General features: G+C 43.0%; 1 protein-coding gene across 7 annotated transcripts in view; it reads right to left on the minus strand.

The window, feature by feature from the left end:
- The window catches only part of ston2 (stonin 2), a 176,363-nt gene that overhangs the window by 81,047 nt on the left and 71,629 nt on the right, over nucleotides 1–23,687 (minus strand). For 5 of the 7 annotated variants that reach the window (XM_060933719.1, XM_060933721.1, XM_060933723.1 and 2 more), the window contains one exon: nucleotides 10,989–11,159. In XM_060933719.1, coding sequence (XP_060789702.1) covers nucleotides 10,989–11,159 — 171 coding nt within the window. Of the gene's footprint in view, nucleotides 1–10,273; nucleotides 10,575–10,988; nucleotides 11,160–23,687 lie in introns of those variants that run through there. The other 2 variants (XM_060933724.1, XM_060933725.1) reach the window with 2 other exon arrangements.

Below are 23,687 nucleotides of genomic sequence, written 5' to 3' on the forward strand. Positions count from 1 at the left end.
ACGGAACATGATTGCTCAGGCAGTGACCTCCCCGTGGTTGTTACTAAAACCGGTGATGTCCCATCCCGTCCTGGGTTTTAGTAATCGCCTGAGCCGAGCAGTAATGGCGGAGTACTCAGTATGGAGAAAATGGAGAATGAGTGGACCAGCTGTCTGATTTCTCCGCTGGATATGCTCGCCTCAACAGCAATATCTCGCCCTTACATGGAAGAAGTGAATGAACGGAGAACTGAACAAACAACTGAAAGTCAGATTGTTTCAAAACAATCGGCCACAAGATTGGCCTTCAAGAAGCGAGAACACAGACGGGTAAGACGTGACTCTCTCATTTGGATACAAAACAACAAAAACACATGGTTTACCTGCATTTAGATTAATACATGTAACTTGCATTGTGTGTATAAGTTACCGGTATGAGATTATTTAATTTGCTTCAGAATGTGATTGTCTCAGTTCATCTGATTATTTAATTAGCCTTTTACGTTTTATCAGTGAAAATGCATGCATGTACATGTATGTTGCATAAGTTATAACACCTATCCCATTTTAATGAGAGTCAACCCACAGTCAGTGAAGTCAAATCAGTCTTAGTTGAGCAAGTCGGTAACGCTATTTCTTACTTTCACCGTAAATGTTTATTTAAATGACTTTGGTCTATAGCTGTCAAAGGCCTCGATCTTAAAACCAGTTACCGCAGTGACGTCACGCGCTCAGGGCTGGCTGGCTCAGCGGGGCAGCTCCAATGCCAACTTTGTTGTTGACTTTAACTCTCATATAATTTTTTTTTAATTCCCATTTATGCAGCATACAAGAGTCAAGGATGGAGATACGGTACTATCCCTCAGAAATTTATTTAAAAATAAAAGGTTCTGCGTATCTGCTTTAATATACCACAAAGACAAATCTGTACTTCCTGAATCGCTAATTTGTCATATCCATTATGCCACATTTCCATTCCCAGAGAAACTGTTATGACTCAAGTTACAGTGGTTTACATTCCCCTCCCTATAGTAGTCTATACTCTACCACTCCATAAGGACGTCATTGATTTTATATTTAACAAGACATGCTACATGGGAGTGGGGGAAGGAAAAAAAAAATTTACAAAACTACAGAGGCTCGGACCTCTGGGTCCTCATAGTAGAGCCCTGCACTCCCGCGGGAGTCCCGCGGGACCCGACGCAAAGCAGTGCGGCGCGGGACAAATTTTGAAAGCTCATTGCGGGTGCGGGCGGGGGGGAGTGCACAATGTGGGAGCGGGCGGGAGAGGTGATAAGCTGCAGTCCCGCTGACTAAAAACGTGTTTAAAATAAAATTTATAAATTATTAATTTATGTCTATCATATATAATTTGTGCTGGATATTTTATTTGGCATTAATAAAAACATTTTAAGATGCCTAAATTTGCGGATGTGGTCTAATCTCGCGTACGTTTCCAATTCCTTTCCGCTCTTCCGTGTTTGAGATCTCCGATCATGGCAGAAGAGCAGAGCTCCTCTAGTGAAGCTCACAATGCTTCAGAAGTAAGTGCTGCTTTAAAAAGAGCTACATTTACCGTTAAAAAGTCAAGAGTATTAGTCCTAAGTATTAAAAAGTATTAACTAGTATTAAAAAGGACTGTGTATCGCACAGATTGTTCAATTTAAAGCTAGAAATAGACAGTGTATAATCTGAGGAGCTGCTTGTGGTTGCGCAGCACTTCATATGAGAGGAGAATGAAATCGCGGTTGGAATCATAACGCCACAGACTCGGAAGTGGGAGTGCGAGTGCGCAAAGCGAGAGCTGTCAATCAAAGCGAGAGCTGTCAATCATGAGCGCATGCAGCGCTCACTTGGAATGTGTCAGCAGAATGTCAGAGTCTAAACAATAAACTTACAATAAATGAAGGATCGGTCAGTGGAGAGCTCAGCTAAGCTCAGCATGTTTAATTCCCCAAGCCAATGACAAGAACTTTCGTGAGAAATAACGCGAACGTCTGCATCATGCGGGATTTGCGGGCGGGAGCGGGACTGAAAATCATAATTCTTTGCGGGAGCGGGCGGGAGTGGGACTGCACAATGCGGGAGCGGGACTGAAAATTCTGTCCCGCGCAGACCTCTACCTCATAGCTCGTTACAGCCATGACTGCCATTAATTCTCATGTTAACATTTTTGGTTAAAACTTAAGAAAATGGAGCCCTGTGATGACCTGGCGACTTGTCCAGGGTGTACCCCGCCTTTCGCCCATAGTCAGCTGGGATAGGCTCCAGCTTGCCTGCGACCCTGTAGAAGGATAAAGCGGCTACAGATAATGAGATGAGATGAGACTTAAGAAAATGGAGGGCGTCATGGCTCAGGTGGATAAGGCGCCATACCATAGACCCGGGTTCGATTCTGACCCGAGGTCATTTCCCGATCCCTCCTGCTCATTTCCTGTCTCTACACTGTCCTATCCAATAAAGGTGAAAAAAGCCAAAAAAAATAACTTAAGAAAATGGGTTCGGGGCAATACTCTAGAATTAAGAAAAATCAGGTATTTTATTGGAATGTGTCGAGGTGAAATCTTGCAGAATTAGAAAATTTACACAAGAAGCAAGTCACTTGAGAAATATTTGTGCCCCCCAAATAAAAAGCTTCAAAAACAGCGTTAATTTTGACAGGAATTTTAAGTTTAGTTTTAGTCACTGACTGAAAAGTGGCATTACATTTTAATCTTTGTTGTTTTGTTTTAGTCAAGATTCGGTCAGTGGAAACTAGTTTTAATTTTAGTCTATTTGTATTAGTCAATGTTTTAGTCATAATTTTCTCAGACAGTTTTGAAACACTTGTTGTAAAATGTGCCCTGTCGCTTTAAGATGGGCTATTACAGGAGGTGCACTGCTGGATTTATGATTCTTCTTCTCCCCCCGTTACTGATATGTGGAAGTTATCTGGAGTTAGGCACAACTCTAGGACTGCTGAGCTAGTTATCAAGTGAAGATGGCATTTACAGCATTTTTGAAGACTTCCATTTTCATATAAAAAATGTTTTGTTTTATTCTATCCACATTCACTGGATATGAGCAATCGCACGCTCTGATTGGCTACTCTACTACCAGGCTATCAGCTCATATACTGTAAGGAGAGAAAAACAAAATGGCGGAGTGTGCTGCTGAACCAACTGAGGACGAAATAAAAAAATATCTACTCGGAGGGGGGTTAAACAAAATATGGAATAAAAGAGTATTTGATGGTAAGAACATCTTTTTTGTTTGTTTTCAAGAATTATTATTATAGTATTTTCCACAAATTGCTCCTGTCATTTTGCCAGTTTGTTTACATTCTTCATCTTTAAAGCATTAAAATCTGTTAAATTTTTTAGGCTGGTTCAAAACAGGGATGGCGAAAACTAAAAAAAATCTTGACCGACCACCGAGCCTCATTAGCCGGTTAAAGTCGGTTAACCTATGAGTTTAAACAGGGATGCAAACGGCGCGCCTTTTAGCGGATGCCGCCTTTTTCACGGCTGAATCGTGCAAAGATCCGATTTTTTTTGGGGGGGGGGGCGTTGGAGTGTCTGAATAATTTCATCAGAGTAAATTCTGTATGCTCAAAGGAAAGCAATCGGATCTGCGCGATTCAGCCGTGAAAAAGTCGGCATCTGCGCCTTTAGTTTGTGTGGAGAGATATCTCATTCATCTCATTATCTGTAGCCGCTTTATCCTGTTCTACAGGGTCGCAGGCAAGCTGGATCCTATCCCAGCTGACTACGGGCGAAAGGCGGGGTACACCCTGGACAAGTCGCCAGGTCATCACAGGGCTGCACATAGACACAGACAACCATTCACACTCACATTCACACCTACGGTCAATTTAGAGTCACCAGTTAACCTAACCTGCATGTCTTTGGACTGTGGGGGAAACCGGAGCACCCGGAGGAAACCCACGCAGACACGGGGAGAACATGCAAACTCCGCACAGAAAGGCCCTCGCCGGCAACGGGGCTCGAACCCAGGACCTTCTTGCTGTGAGGCGACAGCGCTAACCACTACACCACCGTGCCACCCTGTGGAGAGATATGATCTGCAATAACATGCATTGTTGGCTACAGACCGAAACATACTTTCAGAATGCACTGGCCAAGGCAGGACTAAACTCCATGTGCCTTCTAATAATAATTTAAAAAAAAAAACAGAATAGTAATTTGTAAGCTAAAAAGCCTGTGTCTACACTTTTTTCTTTCGCCGAGTGGCAGCTGTGTTCAACTGGGGCGGGACATGACTGAATGGGTGTTTCTGATTCGTCAGCTGTCGTCCTTACACCGCATGGCACGCCCCAAGCGTTTCTCATCTCATCTCATTATCTGTAGCCGCTTTATCCTTCTACAGGGTCGCAGGCAAGCTGGAGCCTATCCCAGCTGACTACGGGCGAAAGGCAGGGTACACCCTGGACAAGTCGCCAGGTCATCACAGGGCTGCACATAGACACAGACAACCATTCACACTCACATTCACACCTACGCTCAATTTAGAGTCACCAGTTAACCTAACCTGCATGTCTTTGGACTGTGGGGGAAACCGGAGCACCCGGAGGAAACCCACGCGGACACGGGGAGAACATGCAAACTCCGCACAGAAAGGCCCTCGCCGGCCACGGGGCTCGAACCCAGACCTTCTTGCTGTGAGGCGACAGCGCTAACCACTACACCACCGTGCCGCCTATATATATAAAAGTAAAAAAGTAATTTTGTGCAGCCATTGACAGGTTTTTAAGAAGTCTGCCGGAGCGGAAATGATTGTCGGACGTTCTGTATACAGTTTTTATTTATCGGAGTTGCAAAAAATAAAAATGCTCCATTTCTCAAAATCCAGTGAAATGTGGATAGAATAAAACCGTTATTCCACCCAATCTCGTCATACACGGCTTATAGTTAATTCGGTGCTACGCACCTCGTCAGCAATCAGCTCATGTACGACTCGATTTCGTGGAATAACTGTTAAATATCAGACCAACGCTGTGTGTGGGTGGGGTGTCCTTACTCATACCTGTTAGAATCCAGGAGCACTGTGAAAGCGGCTAAGTGAGCGAGCCGGATTCCCTCGCTTGCCAAATAGTCAGAAAAACGAACCAGGGAAAGTAACATACTGTAATGGATTTTGCTGAAGGATTTTTCTCCTGGCAGTAAATATTCCCTTGAGAAGTAAGCGAGGTTGTCTGCCTGAACAGCGCCAGCTATTTCATCTCGTTTTTACTTATCAGGGCAAAACGGACACCATGATTTTCATTGGAAAAAAAAAAATATTGACAGTCATTACAATTTCAGGGTTCCCTTTGGGGTCTGAAAAATATTCTCCACTTTTACCCTTGAAAAATCAAGTCCAAGAAATATTCTTCACTTTTTTCTTCACTTACTCTGCATTTGTTCTTAGTTACTGACTCATTAACGTGGATTTAATACAGGTTTATACCAATCAAACTGACAATCCAAATATTTGTACAGATACAGCTCGGCCTCCATTACATATCAAATTTAGGCTCCTCTCCAGCCTCTCATAAGAAAGACTTGATTTTGGGCGCCCTGTGCACCATCAAGCTCAATAACCTTCTTTAGTTTGAGTGAGGATACTTTAGCATGGAATTATTCTAAAGAGACATTAGGACGCCCCTTACCTTTTACTTCGACGCAAAACTTGACTGACAATTGAACAAAGCCGAGAACAGTCTTTGAACAACCAAGAGTGAAGGAATCTGAATTTGCCGTCGATTTATGAACCGAACACAGAATGACATGTCTTTTTACGTCATACGAACGCCGCAGGAACTGAACACGTCACGCCACGCCCCCAAAAACAGAGCGCTTCTGTCACTTGCCGGCTGACAGCACTTTCACTCTGGCATGTTTTTTGGTTTTTTTTTTTTTTAAATTACACCAACGTAGTGGTTAGCGCTGTCGCCTCACAGCAAGAAGGTCCTGGGTTCGAGCCCCGTGGCCGGCGAGGGCCTTTCTGTGTGGAGTTTGCATGTTCTCCCCGTGTCCGCGTGGGTTTCCTCCGGGTGCTCCGGTTTCCTCCACAGTCCAAAGACATGCAGGTTAGGTTAACTGGTGACTCTAAATTGACCGTAGGTGTGAATGTGAGTGTGAATGGTTGTCTGTGTCTATGTGTCAGCCCTGTGATGACCTGGCGACTTGTCCAGGGTGTACCCCGCCTTTCGCCCGTAGTCAGCTGGGATAGGCTCCAGCTTGCCTGCGACCCTGTAGAAGGATAAAGCGGCTAGAGATAATGAGATGAGATGAGAAATTACACCAACCCGTCTATTACGGACACTGCCCTGATGTGCTCGGGGACGGTCGGGGCTCTGAGGGTGCCTCCCCTGCGCCTGTTTCGGCCCTTCGATCATCGTCAGTGCTTGAAAAAGCCCAAGAAACTTCATCAGTTTAGACTGCGCCATTGTTTGGTTCACGCAGAGATAATTAAGCCTAGGTCACAACCGGATGTACGATTTTTTGGCCGTGTGATTTTTGGCGTTTCCCAAATCGCTGCATTTTTTTTTTGTTCGTGGAGAAAGACGCACGTTGGCCGTAAGTTTGTCTTGCAACCTGAAAAAAACGTAAGCGCCCGTAGAGTTTGTTTGACATGACAAAGAACCTCTGCAGCCAGTCTGCGGCTCGAAAATCAGCACGTCACACGCGCGCCCTCCGTGCGTTTCTTGCACGTAGACCGGCCGTAGGAGCACGTACAGTACGGCCGGTTGTGACCGAGGCTTTACACCACCACACCAGGCCGATTAAGACTCACTGCGATTGGTCAAAAAAAGGTTGGCGGCTCATGTGGTCATTACGTGTAGTCGGATTTTATTGGTCGCAAGCACGTGCTCATTGTTTACACTCGGGCTCCCCGGCGTCTCTTCACCGGGGTTGGATTTCAGCAAACGGAGGGATTTCTATAAAAGACGACTTACGATAAATATGACGAATGCCTTCGTTACTGTACCGACTGACTGCTGGTAATTTTCTCTTCGTCACTGATGGATTATATTCGTCGATAACGAGCGTGACGAACGCCAGCGGGAGCCCTGCAATTTATTCACGGAATAAAATAGAATCAACTATTTCATACTTATCGTCAAAACGTGTTATGACGACGTTAACGCTGACCCAAAGCCAAAAACCCGTTTGAAAGCTTAACATTTCGTCGCCTGACACGGGTCGACAGAAGCACGTGCTTTCTGAACGTTTTGGCCAAACGAGCCTTGCCACTTCATGCAGGAAAAGGGGCGTGTCTATATGGGTCCGGATCACTTTCTGCTCACCACGATGCTTATTCGACGTTTATAGGAGGAGTCCAGTGTCAGCTCTTTGTATTAGACAAAACGTTTTGTCAGATTTCCACAATGTTCTGTACAGGAGTACTATGGGATCAATTTTGTGCCAAAATGTTCATACAATGCTTTTGAAATATCAAACAAAAACGACAAATCTCATCTCATTATCTCTAGCCGCTTTATCCTGTTCTACAGGGTCGCAGGCAAGCTGGAGCCTATCCCAGCTGACTACGGGCGAAAGGCGGGGTACACCCTGGACAAGTCGCCAGGTCATCACAGGGCTGACACATAGACACAGACAACCATTCACACTCACATTCACACCTACGGTCAATTTAGAGTCACCAGTTAACCTAACCTGCATGTCTTTGGACTGTGGGGGAAACCGGAGCACCCGGAGGAAACCCACGCGGACACGGGGAGAACATGCAAACTCCACACAGAAAGGCCCTCGCCGGCCACGGGGCTCGAACCCGGACCTTCTTGCTGTGAGGCGACAGCGCTAACCACTACACCACCGTGCCGCCCCAGTTTGTTTACATTCTAAGCGGAAATGATCATCAGATGTTTTGTATAAAGTTTTTATTAATCGAGCTTGCAAAAAATAAAAATGCTCCATTTCTTAAAATCCAGTGAATGCGGATAGAATAAAACAGTTATTCCACTCAATCTCAATCTCATTGTACATGGCTTATAGCCGACTCGGTGCTACGCGCCTCGTAAGCTATCAGCTCATGTACGACTCGGTTTCATGGAATAACTGTTGGTTAACTCATGGCAGTGGCACCTGCTGACGGCTGGGATGTATTAAGCCTCGGTCACAACCGGCTGTATGTGCTTCTACGGCTGGTCTACGTGCAAAAAACGCAAGAAACACACGGAGGGCACGGGTGTGACGTGCTGATTTTCGAGCCGCAGACCGGCCGCAGAGGTTCTTTGTCATGTCAGACAAACTCTACGGGCTCTTACGGTTTTTTTTCAGGTTGCAAGACAAACTTACGGCCAACGTGCGTCTTTCTCCACGAACAAAAAAAAAAAACGCAGCGATTTGGGAAACGCCAAAAATCGCACAGCCAAAAAAATCATACGTCCGGTTGTGACCTAGGCTTTAGGCAGCAAGAGACCAGTTAGTTCTCAAAGTTGACAGGACAGATGTGTTGTATGTGTTGCAGTAGTGCACATTATGCAGGTGTTTCGTGGCAAGTCAAATGTTAGACTCAGCTCCACTACCCAATATAATAGCTGTCTTGCTAACGTTAAACACGCCTGCATAATGTGCACTACTGCAACACATACAGCACATTTGTCCCGTACTTACACTTTGTTGAATTAATTCAATATCATAGTCGCCACTGAAGTCCACTCGATCCTTGTTTACCGTCAACGGATCGGTCACTCGTCAAACAGTCCGCCAAACTCCGAGTAGGGAATGGCTGAGCGTAGCTGTCAGTCAAACACAAGTTAGCCAATGGGAATGCATTCCTGGACAGCCCACCCACACGTGAAGTTTGTGCCAAAACTGCAAGCAAAAAGTCAGGGAGCGCAAACGAGAAAGCTGGAATCGCAACCAAAATAAATTACGTCAAACAAAACTGAGAAAGAGGGCGGCACGGTGGTGTAGTGGTTAGCGCTGTCGCCTCACAGCAAGAAGGTCCTGGGTTCGAGCCTCGGGGCCGGCGAGGGCCTTTCTGTGTGGAGTTTGCATGTTCTCCCCGTGTCCGCGTGGGTTTCCTCCGGGTGCTCCGGTTTCCCCCACAGTCCAAAGACATGCAGGTTAGGTTAACTGGTGACTCTAAATTGAGCGTAGGTGTGAATGTGAGTGTGAATGGTTGTCTGTGTCTATGTGTCAGCCCTGTGATGACCTGGCGACTTGTCCAGGGTGTACCCCGCCTTTCGCCCGTAGTCAGCTGGGATAGGCTCCAGCTTGCCTGCGACCCTGTAGAACAGGATAAAGCGGCTACAGATAATGAGAAAACTGAGAAAGACGCGGAACAAAAATAAAAGGTTTCTGAAGAGTAATAGACTGATATTTTGCACGATTACACGAATAATGTGTTTGCCAGTCTAAAAAAATTGACTTTTTTTTGTTTTTTTGTATTTTGATTTGTTGTTTTTGTTTGATATTTCAAAAGTATTGTATGAACATTCTGGCACAAAATTGATTCCATAGAGTGTGTGTGTTTTGGTTTCTCAGTAATATACTCTTTTGTGTCTTATTATCTTACACATTGCTGAGAAAGTACTTACTGTCCTCTGAATAAAGTTGTGATGGAAAGTTTAAAGAAAAAAAAAATATATATATATATATATATCTCATCTCATCTCATTATCTCTAGCCGCTTTATCCTTCTACAGGGTCGCAGGCAAGCTGGAGCCTATCCCAGCTGACTACGGGCGAAAGGCGGGGTACACCCTGGACAAGTCGCCAGGTCATCACAGGGCTGACACATAGACACAGACAACCATTCACACTCACATTCACACCTACGGTCAATTTAGAGTCACCAGTTAACCTAACCTGCATGTCTTTGGACTGTGGGGGAAACCGGAGCACCCGGAGGAAACCCACGCAGACACGGGGAGAACATGCGAACTCCACACAGAAAGGCCCTCGCCGGCCACGGGGCTCGAACCCAGGACCTTCTTGCTGTGAGGCGACAGCGCTAACCACTACACCACCGTGCCACCCCCCAAAAAAAAAAATATATATATATATATATACACACACACACTAAGTAACTTTAAAAACACACATTGATAAAACTTGCTGAATTCGTGCTGAGTTTATCTCAAGAAGAAAAGAAATATATCGCAATGGAAAAATAACTTCGTTCCGCCCGAATAAGTTCCAAATCTGTGCTCAAATCAGAATTTAATGGAGTTGTACTCAGTAACGTACAATATGACTCGGGTAGTCAATGACATGGACAGGCTTTAATTTTCAAACAAATTTTGCATACACTGTACACACACAATCTCGCCTATAAATACCCGGGGGAAATGATGGGAAAATTGTCATTATTGAAGATGCCACGCCTAAGCCAAAATCAACGTGAACAGGCCATCGGGATGTTGCGTGCCGGAAGTACACAGACAGAGGTCGCCCGGCACTTCGGTGTTCATCATTCGACCTTTTCCCGTTTGAGTCAGCGTTACAGACAGACAGGGAGCACCAGGGATCGTCCACGCCCTGGTCAGCCTCGAGTCACGACGCCAGTTCAGGATCAGCACATCAGGCTAGCTCACCTCCGTGACAGATTCCTGACACCCTCAGTCACTGCTGCTGAGACCCCTGGACGACACAGACCCAGAATCTCCAGCATGACGGTCCGAACATGGACCAACTGTCACTTTGAATTTTTTTATTGTGAATTAATTCTTGAGTTTGACAATAAATGTCCTTTATCGATGTTTCAAGATGTGTGTGCATTACATACAATATCATAAATTTCAAATATATGCATGGATCTAAAGTGATATCGTGTTGAATTCCATTGTGCGTTTTTAAAGTTACTTAGTATATATATATATATATATATATATATTCCGACCATAATCAAATGTTAAGGATATCGAGTAACAGAGATGGAAGAATGTGTGGTTCGAGATCACATGACGTGAGAATACGTGAACCGGTGCACATTAGACAGTAGATTTCACCATGAAGCAGCAGATTAGTGCCATAATCAAATCAGAGGTGTCGTACCTTTTACCTGCGATGGTGGGTGAGGAGGAGGAGATGGAGTCCAGGGTTTCTCATCAAAGTGCACCCAGCTACTGCACTGCTGCATCACAGGGCCAGTGACGGAGTTTTTCCAGGACGAGGAGACGGCTGTGGGTTGGGACACACTGGCCACTCGCGTGCTACTGTGCTCGCCTGAGGATACACACACACACACACACACACACACACACACACAGTCTGTTGTGAGTAAACAGTCAGCTGCAGTTTGCTGTTAAATCTAGCAGGAGTTCACACGGCGCTGCTCCTCCAGCACAGTGAGCTCAGACAGCAGGAATCTCACAGCAAGCTCAGGATACTCGCAAATATTTATTTAACTGCACACACAAGCCTATTCATGACTCAAGCGCTGCATAAAGTGGTATGAATCGTGACGGCTTTTTTTTTTTTGTTGTGACCGCTGCTTTTCACTGAGTAAAGATGGCCTAAAGACAAAACAAAGCAGTAAATTCTGGAATCTAATTGGATAAACGGTCTTGAATAACGATTAGCCACTAATTTATATTAAATGTGCTCGCTCTAATGTTTTGTTTCTATAGTAACTGCTCACTCACACGGACATGTACAGTGGATACGACATAAAACATGTAACTGATCATTTTTAGGGATGATCATTTTCAGTTTCAGAAAATTGCCAACCCCTCCCCCTTACTGTAATATTATACAGTCTATCCACATTTACTGGATATGAGCAATCGCACGCTCTGATTGGCTTCTCTACTGCTAGGAGATCAGCTCATATACCACGAGTAGAGAAAAACAAAATGACGGCACGTGTTGCTGAACCAACCGAGAGAATGGTAAAATCATCATCATCATCATTTTACATTACCTGGTTTGCTAGAAAAAGTATCAAGCATCACTCCATCATCTCATCTCATTATCTGTAGCCGCTTTATCCTGTTCTACAGGGTCGCAGGCAAGCTGGAGCCTATCCCAGCTGACTACGGGCGAAAGGCGGGGTACACCCTGGACAAGTCGCCAGGTCATCACAGGGCTGACACATAGACACAGACAACCATTCACACTCACATTCACACCTACGGTCAATTTAGAGTCACCAGTTAACCTAACCTGCATGTCTTTGGACTGTGGGGGAAACCGGAGCACCCGGAGGAAACCCACGCGGACATGGGGAGAACATGCAAACTCCGCACAGAAAGGCCCTCGCCGGCCACGGGGCTCGAACCCAGAACCTTCTTGCTGTGAGGCGACAGCGCTAACCACTACACCACCGTGCCGCCCCAGGTTGTTTGCATTCTAAGCGGAAATGATCATCAGATGTTTTGTATAAAGTTTTTATTAATCGAGCTTGCAAAAAATAAAAATGCTCCATTTCTCAAAATCCAGTGAATGCGGATAGAATAAAACAGTTATTCCACTCAATCTCAATCTCATTGTACATGGCAGTTTTTGCGACCGTGCTATATGATAGTAATAATGTGGAAATGAAATATGCGCATGCGTGAAAATGTACTTCCTTTTCCCGGTTGTCATGGCATCACCAAGCACCGGGAAAACAACGTGGATGAAGACACCAGTGTTGCCAGATACTGCTGACGTTTTCCAGCCCAAAATATGTTCAAATCCGCCAAAATGCACTTAAAACCGCCCAATCTGGCAACACTGGAAGACACGCAGTTCTGTTGTTGTTGATATTCGCCATTTTGGAAGCGCAAAATACCAGGATGCAAATTATGCAATGCCCGTATGTAATCAACTCTCCTCACGCGTAGCGAGTCTACCCCTGTAGCGTTCAGACGGCCCATTTTATATCGGTGCTGCCCCGCAAACTAGCATTTACTCCGGAGTAAATTTCTTAAACCACCTCCCGAGCAGGGTTAGATTTGCACCGGTTTAAGCAGCTTTCAGGGGCTACACCGGTATAACTTTGTACCGTGTGAACGCTCTACCGGGGCAGCCCCGGTGCTACACCGGAGTAAAAGTTGCCGTGTGAACAGCCCTAAAGTTGATGTGTTGGAAGCGGGAAAAAATGGGCAAGCGTAAGGATCGGAGTGACTTTGACAAGGGCCGAATTGCGATGGCGAGATGACTGGGTCTGAGCACATACAAACATTGTGTGTATATAGTATTTACAGTGGTGCTTGAAAGTTTGTGAACCCTTTAGAATTTTCTATATTTCTGCATAAATATGACCGAAAACATCATCAGATTTTCACACAAGTCCTAAAAGTAGATAAAGAGAACCCAGTTAAACAAATGAGACAAAAATATTATACTTGGTCATTTATTTATTGAGGAAAATGATCCAATATTACATATCTGTGAGTGGCAAAAGTATGTGAACCTTTGCTTTCAGTATGGGACTGAGCACACACACACACACGCACTTATATATGGGAAACCACTGCCAACTTGGCATTGCGGATAATTGAAATAATCATGACTGTATGAACGAGTAACAATGAAATGAGCAGGAACGGAGAACACATTTTCTTAATTAGCTTATTATTTGTTCATTATTTTGTGTGAACGTTTGTTCATTAAAAACACCCCAGCACGCTTGGAATAAAAAAAAAAAAAAAAAATTTATTGTCCAAAAATGTGCACTAGTTTCAATTATTAATTACCACATTATATTTCTAATGCTTAATGCCGATACAATATATTAACATCTTTTTAAGCTCTTTACACTTCATTGGATTTTGATTAAAATGAACGCCATGTGACCTCATCGACTGGATTTAGCAACTACTAATGCCTATATCGAGGATGCGTACTGCAATCACGCCAAGCAAAGTTGCTCTTCAGACTCCTTCTTACGAGGAAGTCTGGGAAAACTACGCACAGAGACAAACATTTATTGTTCAAGAGCATCTTTAAACTCACTCTTCAGCCCTAAAGTACAACATTATCAGGAAACCCACCCACGAACTGATAAAGAAACAGACGGAAGACCGCTTCAACAGGATTCACCCAAACATTGTGAGCTTCTTTGTATTTTCCAGGATGAGGCGTTCCCGCTTACAGTGGGGCAAAAAAGTATTTAGTCAGCCACCAATTGTGCAAGTTCTCCCACTTAAAAAGATGAGAGAGGCCTGTAATTTTCATCACAGGTACACTTCAACTATGAGAGACAGAATGGGGGGAAAGAATCCAGGAAATCACATTGTAGGATTTTTAATGAATTAATTGGTAAATTCCTCGGTAAAATAAGTATTTGGTCACCTACAAACAAGCAAGATTTCTGGCTCTCACAGACCTGTAACTTCTTCTTTAAGAGGCTCCTCTGTCCTCCACTCGTTACCTGTATTAATGGCACCTGTTTGAACTCGTTATCAGTATAAAAGACACCTGTCCACAACCTCAAACAGTCACACTCCAAACTCCACTATGGCCAAGACCAAAGAGCTGTCAAAGGACACCAGAAACAAAATTGTAGACCTGCACCAGGCTGGGAAGACTGAATCTGCAATAGGTAAGCAGCTTGGTGTGAAGAAATCAACTGTGGGAGCAATTATTAGAAAATGGAAGACATACAAGACCACTGATAATCTCCCTCGATCTGGGGCTCCACGCAAGATCTCACCCCGTGGGGTCAAAATGATCACAAGAACGGTGAGCAAAAATCCCAGAACCACACGGGGGGACCTAGTGAATGACCTGCAGAGAGCTGGGACCAAAGTAACAAAGGCTACCATCAGTAACACACTACGCCGCCAGGGACTCAAATCCTGCAGTGCCAGACGTGTCCCCCTGCTTAAGCCAGTACATGTCCAGGCCCATCTGAAGTTTGCTAGAGAGCATTTGGATGATCCAGAAGAGGATTGGGAGAATGTCATATGATCAGATGAAACCAAAATAGAACTTTTTGGTAAAAACTCAACTTGTCGTGTTTGGAGGAGAAAGAATGCTGAGTTGCATCCAAAGAACACCATACCTACTGTGAAGCATGGGGGTGGAAACATCCTGCTTTGGGGCTGTTTTTCTGCAAAGGGACCAGGACGACTGATCCGTGTAAAGGAAAGAATGAATGCGGCCATGTATCGTGAGATTTTGAGTGAAAACCTCCTTCCATCAGCAAGGGCATTGAAGATGAAACGTGGCTGGGTCTTTCAGCATGACAATGATCCCAAACACACCGCCCGGGCAACGAAGGAGTGGCTTCGTAAGAAGCATTTCAAGGTCCTGGAGTGGCCTAGCCAGTCTCCAGATCTCAACCCCATAGAAAATCTTTGGAGGGAGTTGAAAGTCCGTGTTGCCCAGCGACAGCCCCAAAACATCACTGCTCTAGAGGAGATCTGCATGGAGGAATGGGCCAAAATACCAGCAACAGTGTGTGAAAACCTTGTGAAGACTTACAGAAAACGTTTGACCTCTGTCATTGCCAACAAAGGGTATATAACAAAGTATTGAGATGAACTTTTGTTATTGACCAAATACTTATTTTCCACCATAATTTGCAAATAAATTATTTAAAAATCAGACAATGTGATTTTCTGGATTTTTTTTTCTCATTTTGTCTCTCATAGTTGAAGTGTACCTATGATGAAAATTACAGGCCTCTCTCATCTTTTTAAGTGGGAGAACTTGCACAATTGGTGACTGACTAAATACTTTTTTGCCCCACTATATAGTCTCTGGATGTCCTTTTATCCGATCAGCATGCACACTGATCATAAGCCTTCGCGTCATTTACAACATGGCGGGACGCTGATAGTTTGTTGAAAACCGAGATTTGATTTCTTTTTGGAGAGGAAAGGGAAGGAGAAAAAAAAAATAACACCCCACACACCCTTGCTGTATAGCTGCATGGATTGAATTTTCTCAGGTTTTGAAACTGGATGCCAACAAAAACCCGTTTGCCGTTTCAGAATAGCTGTTCCGTTTTGGATAAGCGATTCCACGATTTCTGCGTTTCTCCCATAATCACAGAAAATCATCCCGAAGTTCTCTCTTTTTTTATATATTTATGGAAGGAGTCTCCAGTATCAGAGATAAAGCTGTAACAGTAGGTTTTCCAACATCTTCAGGGCAGAGGAGTTTACGCTTTCTTTTGGGGGTGGCTAGTGAGGGAACGACTGTTCTGTAACAAATCAGAAGAGAAACTAATTTGTTTCATGGATGTTCCACATCATTAAATAACTATAAAATGGATTTTAAAAAAAAGATGACCAAAAAAAAAAAGATCCATCATCATTCTTTTAATCAATTTAAAAAATGTGACTGTTGGTAAGAGGAATAAAACATCCCAGGATGTGCCACTCGAGGAAAATAATCCACCTCAGGGTGGTAATACAGTAATCCTGTCAGAAATGATGTTCCAGAGAACTGCATGTCCTGAAGTGTTTTACACTACAGTGGTGCTTGAAAGTTTGTGAACCCTTTAGAATTTTCTATATTTCTGCATAAATATGACCTAAAACATCATCAGATTTTCACACAAGTCCTAAAAATAGATAAAGAGAACCCAGTCAAACAAATGAGACAAAAATATTATACTTGGTCATTTATTTATTGAGGAAAATGAGCCAATATTACATATCTGTGAGTGGCAAAAGTATGTGAACCTCTAGGATTAGCAGTTAATTTGAAGGTGAAATTAGAGTCAGGTGTTTTCAGTCAATGGGATGACAATCAGGTGTGAGTGGGCACCCTGTTTTATTTAAAGAACAGGGATCTATCAAAGTCTGATCTTCACAACACATGTTTGTGGAAGTGTATCATGGCACGAACAAAGGAGATTTCTGAGGACCTCAGAAAAAGCGTTGTTGATGCTCATCAGGCTGGAAAAGGTAACAAAACCATCTCTAAAGAGTTTGGACTCCACCAATCCACAGTCAGACAGATTGTGTACAAATGGAGGAAATTCAAGACCATTGTTACCCTCCCCAGGAGTGGTCGACCAACAAAGATCACTCCAAGAGCAAGGCGTGTAATAGTCGGCGAGGTCACAAAGGACCCCAGGGTAACTTCTAAGCAACTGAAGGCCTCTCTCACATTGGCTAATGTTAATGTTCATGAGTCCACCATCAGGAGAACACTGAACAACAATGGTGTGCATGGCAGGGTTGCAAGGAGAAAGCCACTGCTCTCCAAAAAGAACATTGCTGCTCATCTGCAGTTTGCTAAAAATCACGTGGACAAGCCAGAAGGCTATTGGAATGTTTTGTGGATGGATGAGACCAAAATAGAACTTTTTGGTTTAAATGAGAAGCGTTATGTTTGGAGAAAGGAAAACGTTGCATTCCAGCATAAGAACCTTATCCCATCTGTGAAACATGGTGGTGGTAGTATCATGGTTTGGGCCTGTTTTGCTGCATCTGGGCCAGGACGGCTTGCCATCATTGATGGAACAATGGATTCTGAATTATACCAGCGAATTCTAAAGGAAAATGTCAGGACATCTGTCCATGAACTGAATCTCAAGAGAAGGTGGGTCATGCAGCAAGACAACGACCCTAAGCACGCAAGTCATTCTTCCAAAGAATGGTTAAAGAAGAATAAAGTTAATGTTTTGGAATGGCCAAGTCAAAATCCTGACCTTAATCCAATTGAAATGTTGTGGAAGGACCTGAAGCGAGCAGTTCATGTGAGGAAACCCACCAACATCCCAGAGTTGAAGCTGTTCTGTACGGAGGAATGGGCTAAAATTCCTCCAAGCCGGTGTGCAGGACTGATTAACAGTTACCAGAAACATTTAGTCGCAGTTATTGCTGCACAAGGGGGTCACACCAGATACTGAAAGCAAAGGTTCACATACTTTTGCCACTCACAGATATGTAATATTGGATCATTTTCCTCAATAAATAAATGACCAAGTATAATATTTTTGTCTCATTTGTTTAACTGGGTTCTCTTTATCTACTTTTAGGACTTGTGTAAAAATCTGATGATGTTTTAGGTCATATTTATGCAGAAATATAGAAAATTCTAAAGGGTTCACAAACTTTCAAGCACCACTGTACGTTCAGACTGCAACCTGAAACGACCCATATCCGATTTGTTGTGAAATCCGATTTTTTTGTTAGGCCGTTCACATTACCAATTATATGCGATCTCCAATATGAACAGAAAACGACCCAAAAGTGTCCCGCATGCGCAAATTGACACGTAATAAGCACATCTACATAATACATAAACAAAAAAAAGCGCACTCTTCAAGTTTGCAAGTAAAGCATGGAGATGAGGCGAGACCTGGCGATGTGGTTTTTGTGGCGGCGGCGGCGGAACTCACACAATAATCTGATTAATGTGGGCAGCAGACTAATGAGACCGAAGGTGTCAAATCACTGGAAATTTCCAGAACAAATCTTATAAATCTTGTAATACAGGATGATTTAACATCCAGGTCCCTACCAAATCCACCATTAGCTTGATCAATTCTATAAAAGTCTATTTAAATTCTGAAAACTGTACAAATGTTGTTGTTTTCCACCAAAGAGGCGGGATTAGCCAACGCAGAATAGTGACGTTTGTCTCTTGTTGATGACGTGTAGGTCGCATGAATGCGACCCGTCCGGTCAGACTGCAGTCGCATGTGAAAATAACGGATATGCATCGGAATTAGGACCACATATCCAAGCGGCCTGGGTCGCATGTGAAAAAATCGGATCTGTGTCGTTCAGATTGTCAATAACAAATCGGATACAGGTCGCATATGGGCAAAAAAAATCGGATATGGGTCGTTTCAGGGTGCAGTCTGAACGTAGTCTTATTCATTGCGTCACTGCAGCTATAATAGAATCTCTCAGGACTCATTTCTCGACCATTGATCGTTTACGTCTAGTTTCTGCAAAGGTGTTTTGAAAGAGCAGACAGCATCTACTCAAAGTACAAAATCACACAAAGCGATAAACAGAACTACAGGTTTTCTGTGGTTGAAAAATCAACAGCAAGTCCAATTTTTCCTCTTTTCTAAATGAAACGCTGAAATGTGTGGGGGGTTTTATTCTTTTGTTTAACATGCAGTAATTTGGCAGAGGCTCTGATGCAGAAAAGTTTAGAAAAGCTTGGAGAATGTTTAAAGGAGATACGCAAAACCTTTATTTTTAAATCCATTTCTGAGTGGATAGTATCTCCATCCTTGACTCTTGTATGCTGCATAATTGGGAATAAAAATATATATACCATATGCATATGGGTCCGTCTCAGAAACTGGTCTCTCATTTGGGACATTGTGGTCAAAAAATAAATTTTCTAATTTTACTTTTTTTTTTTGCATTTACCTAACACTCAATGTTTCTTTTGCCATGTTTAATAAGAATAAAGATAGCATCTCGCTTTATCTGGCCTCCACTGTGGGAAAATGTTTTGATTACAATTCAAATGCTTTTGTAAAATTGATTTCCATATAAAATAACTCCATCATGAAGAATTAAAGCCCCTCCTTCACAGACGAGTGAAAATACTGAATAAATTTCCTCTTTTTGATTGCTTGGGTTAAAAATGTCAAGTTATGATGACTGAATTGATTATTCGCTTAAATATGAATAATATGATACAGTTTGGGTATTTGATATGGCGAAATAGGACACAATGGAAAAATCAAGAACACACCGGAAAGATGAGAATAACGGCGGTGGTAAAAGAACAGCGACTGTACCGGCTGAAGGTCGCGCGGGTCTCTGCTGCAGCGCGCGAGCAACGGGACATCACTACCGCACCGGACGGAGCGCGAGGCGGGGGCGGGGCAAAATGACTGGCCGTAGATTCTATCAAAAGTTCGATCTAAATTGACCATGGTTGCAAAATATTGGCCAAAAATATGCAAACACTACGAAATATGAAAGTAAGATGAAAAAGAAACATTCTATTGCCTTATACTGCAAGACTAAAACAAAATAAAACCGTCAAAACTCACCTTTTCAGTGATAACGTCCGAACAGATCACCTGCATAACAGAGAGACCGCAAATGGAAGCGCGATCAACTTCTAACTGTTGGAGTGGAAAATCCCATTCTACACATGCAAATTGTTAATGTGTGTCCTTCCCCGCACACAAATAACACGCTACGGTAAACAATAGACCACAACTCATTTTATAGCTCAGAAATTCATACAAGACCAGCTACCATCGTAACATATTCTGTAAGAAACAGATTCTATACCTAACTTTCAGCTTTCGTTTTAAAAAACAAAATCACAAATTTATAACTAAATGTTTATATGGCGTAGTGATTTTAAGTTCCTACTTTTGGTGAGGTAGTGACCTTGACCCTGAGGCTTTCCGTTTAGATCAAAACACACGATCGTATTGGTTTTGGGTTTGCCGAAAATGGAGTTACGTCGGTGATCAAATATTTTGCATGATGTTTTATTACGGTTATGATTATTCTGTGAGCGCACCGATCCTTAGGTGGATAAAGTTACAACTTAAAATACAATTAGTGATAACTGTGGAATGCAACCTTTTTAAGGGAATGCGTCAACTATTTATCATGTCCTAGATCAAGCCACCATTTTTCCACAAATTTGCAGAATTTTTGCCAAATTCTGAATAGAGTATTCACATCAAAGATTTAGTTTTATCTGTATTATTTCTTTCATCATTTTATTTCAAATTAAAACCAACATCACCATTCAAAACTGTATAGTTTGACGGAGTATATTTAGTGGGGGACCCCCACAGTACCCAGTTTCTGAGACAGACCCATATAGTACATTTTTGAGAGTTAAAAATCGACCGCAAAGTTGGCATTGGAGCTGCCCCGCTGAGCCAGCCGGCCCTGAGTGTGTGACGTCATAGTGGGAACTGGTGCTATAGACCAAAGCCAGACTCGGCAGGCGAGAGTGGTTGCAATGGCCTCTTCGTTCAGATTTATTGGAGATTCTTCGGATTCCTCAGATAGTAATACATCTGACTGCAATAGTCCTGAAATTGGAGTGTGTGTACATGCTACTGCTAAACACGTAGAACCGTATCAGTTCCAACCATCGGAAAGTGAATTCGATAGTAACACGTCGGCCACGGAGGCCATCACTTTACGAAATAAAGCCAGAGAACAAAGCCGTCGAGAGAATCGGATGGAATTGAACTGACAGTCTCATGTGACTCTCATTAAAACAGGAGAGGTGCTATAACTTATGCAACATACATGTACAGTGGTGCTTGAAAGTTTGTGAACCCTTTAGAATTTTCTATATTTCTGCATAAATATGACCTAAAACATCATCAGATTTTCACACAAGTCCTAAAAGTAGATAAAGAGCACCCAGTTAAACAAATGAGACAAAAATATTATACTTGGTCATTTATTTATTGAGGAAAATGATCCAATATTACATATCTGTGAGTGGCAAAAGTATGTGAACCTTTGCTTTCAGTATCTGGTGTGACCCCCTTGTGCAGCAATAACTGCAACTAAACGTTTGCGGTAACTGTTGATCAGTCCTGCACACCGGCTTGGAGGAATTTTAGCCCATTCCTCCGTGCAGAACAGCTTCAGCTCTGGGATGTTGGTGGGTTTCCTCATATGAACTGATCGCTTCAGGTCCTTCCACAACATTTCGATTGGATTAAGGTCAGGACTTTGACTTGGCCATTCCAAAACATTAACTTTATTCTTCTTTAACCATTCTTTGGTAGAACGACTTGTATGCTTAGGGTCGTTGTCTTGCTGCATGACCCACCTTCTCTTGAGATTCAGTTCATGGACAGATGTCCTGACATTTTCCTTTAGAATTCGCTGGTATAATTCAGAATTCATTGTTCCATCAATGATGGCAAGCCATCCTGGCCCAGATGCAGCAAAACAGGCCCAAACCATGATACTACCACCACCATGTTTCACAGATGGGAGAAGGTTCTTATGCTAGAATCCAGTGTTTTCCTTTCTCCAAACATAACGCTTCTCATTTAAACCAAAAGTTCTATTTTGGTCTCCTCCGTCCACAAAACATTTTTCCAATAGCCTTCTGGCTTGTCCACGTGCTCTTTAGCAAACTGCAGATGAGCAGCAATGTTCTTTTTGGAGAGCAGTAGCTTTCTCCTTGCAACTCTGTCATGCACACCATTGTTGTTCAGTGTTCTCCTGATGGTGGACTCATGAACATGAACATTAGTCAATGTGAGAGAGGCCTTCAGTTGCTTAGAAGTTTTTTTTTTTTTTTTTTTTTTAGTTGCTTAGAAGTTACCCTGGGGTCCTTTGTGACCTCGCCGACTATTACACGCCTTACTCTTGGAGTGATCTTTGTTGGTCGACCACTCCTGGGGAGGGTAACAGTGGTCTTGAATTTCCTCCATTTGTACACAATCTGTCTGACTGTGGATTGGTGGAGTCCAAACTCTTTAGAGATGGTTTTGTAACCTTTTCCAGCCTGATGAGCATCAACAACGCTTTTTCTGAGGTCCTCAGAAATCTCCTTTGTTCGTGCCATGATACACTTCCACAAACATGTGTTGTGAAGATCAGACTTTGATAGATCCCTGTTCTTTAAATAAAACAGGGTGCCCACTCACACCTGATTGTCATCCCATTGACTGAAAACACCTGACTCTAATTTCACCTTCAAATTAACCGCTAATCCTAGAGGTTCACATACTTTTGCCACTCACAGATATGTAATATCAGATCATTTTCCTCAATAAATAAATGACCAAGTATAATATTTTTGTCTCATTTGTTTAACTGGGTTCTCTTTATCTACTTTTAGGACTTGTGTGAAAATCTGATGATGTTTTAGGTCATATTTATGCAGAAATATAGAAAATTCTAAAGGGTTCACAAACTTTCAAGCACCACTGTACATGCATGCATTTTCACTGATAAAACGTAAAAGGCGAATTAAATAATCAGATGAACTGAGAATCACATTCTGAAGCAAATTAAATAATCTCATACCGGTAACTTAAACACACAATACAAGTTACATGTATTAATCTAAATGCAGGTAAACAACGAGTGTTATTTTTGTTATGTTACCAAATGAGAGAGTCGCTTCTTACCCGTCTGTGTTCTCGCTTTTGAAAGCCAATCTTGTGGCTGATTGTTTCAAAACAATCTGACTTTCAGTTCTTCATTCATTCGCTTCTTCCACATAAGGGCGAGATATTGCTGCTGAGGCAAGCATATCCAGCCAAAAAAAAAAAAAGGCATATCCAGCGAAGAAGTCTGACAACCCACCACTCATTCTCCATACTTAGTACTCCGCCATTACTGCTCGGCTCACACTCCAGGAGAACTGGTGCAACTGAACTTACTTTCCTTTTCTCGTAGTTTTCCTTTCCTTTAATTGTTGGTACTGCACCCTCTTTCAATACGGGCTTAAAGCCAGCACTCCTCAACAGATCAGAGGTCTCGTACGAGTCTTCAGTAAAATGTGCAGAGCAGAGGAGAGACCACTTCGTAGAGGCCCAATGTGCCCGTGAACTTCTCGCAAAACTCGTCCAAATCTTTGCAGTTTGAACATTCTTGGGCCATGAATGCAACATAAATCCACCTTCTGTCGTGTCGCTGCACCGGCCAGCAACACATCTACGTGGCATGGTGATAAATTAGCTCAAAATGGAGGATCGGAGTTGCAGTCAGCTCTGTGTTTTAGATAGCGGAAATGGCGATGAGATCGATAGACTTCCTGCTGTGACGTTACAGACGTCAAGGTCATTCACTCAGACCGCTACCGATATGAAATCACTTTAATCGTAAAAATTACTATATTAGATTTATTGTTAACACTTAAAACTATTCCTGTGCCATTCTT

Source organism: Neoarius graeffei, chromosome 11 (genome assembly GCF_027579695.1).
Source record: "Neoarius graeffei isolate fNeoGra1 chromosome 11, fNeoGra1.pri, whole genome shotgun sequence".
Lineage (NCBI taxonomy): Eukaryota > Metazoa > Chordata > Actinopteri > Siluriformes > Ariidae > Neoarius > Neoarius graeffei.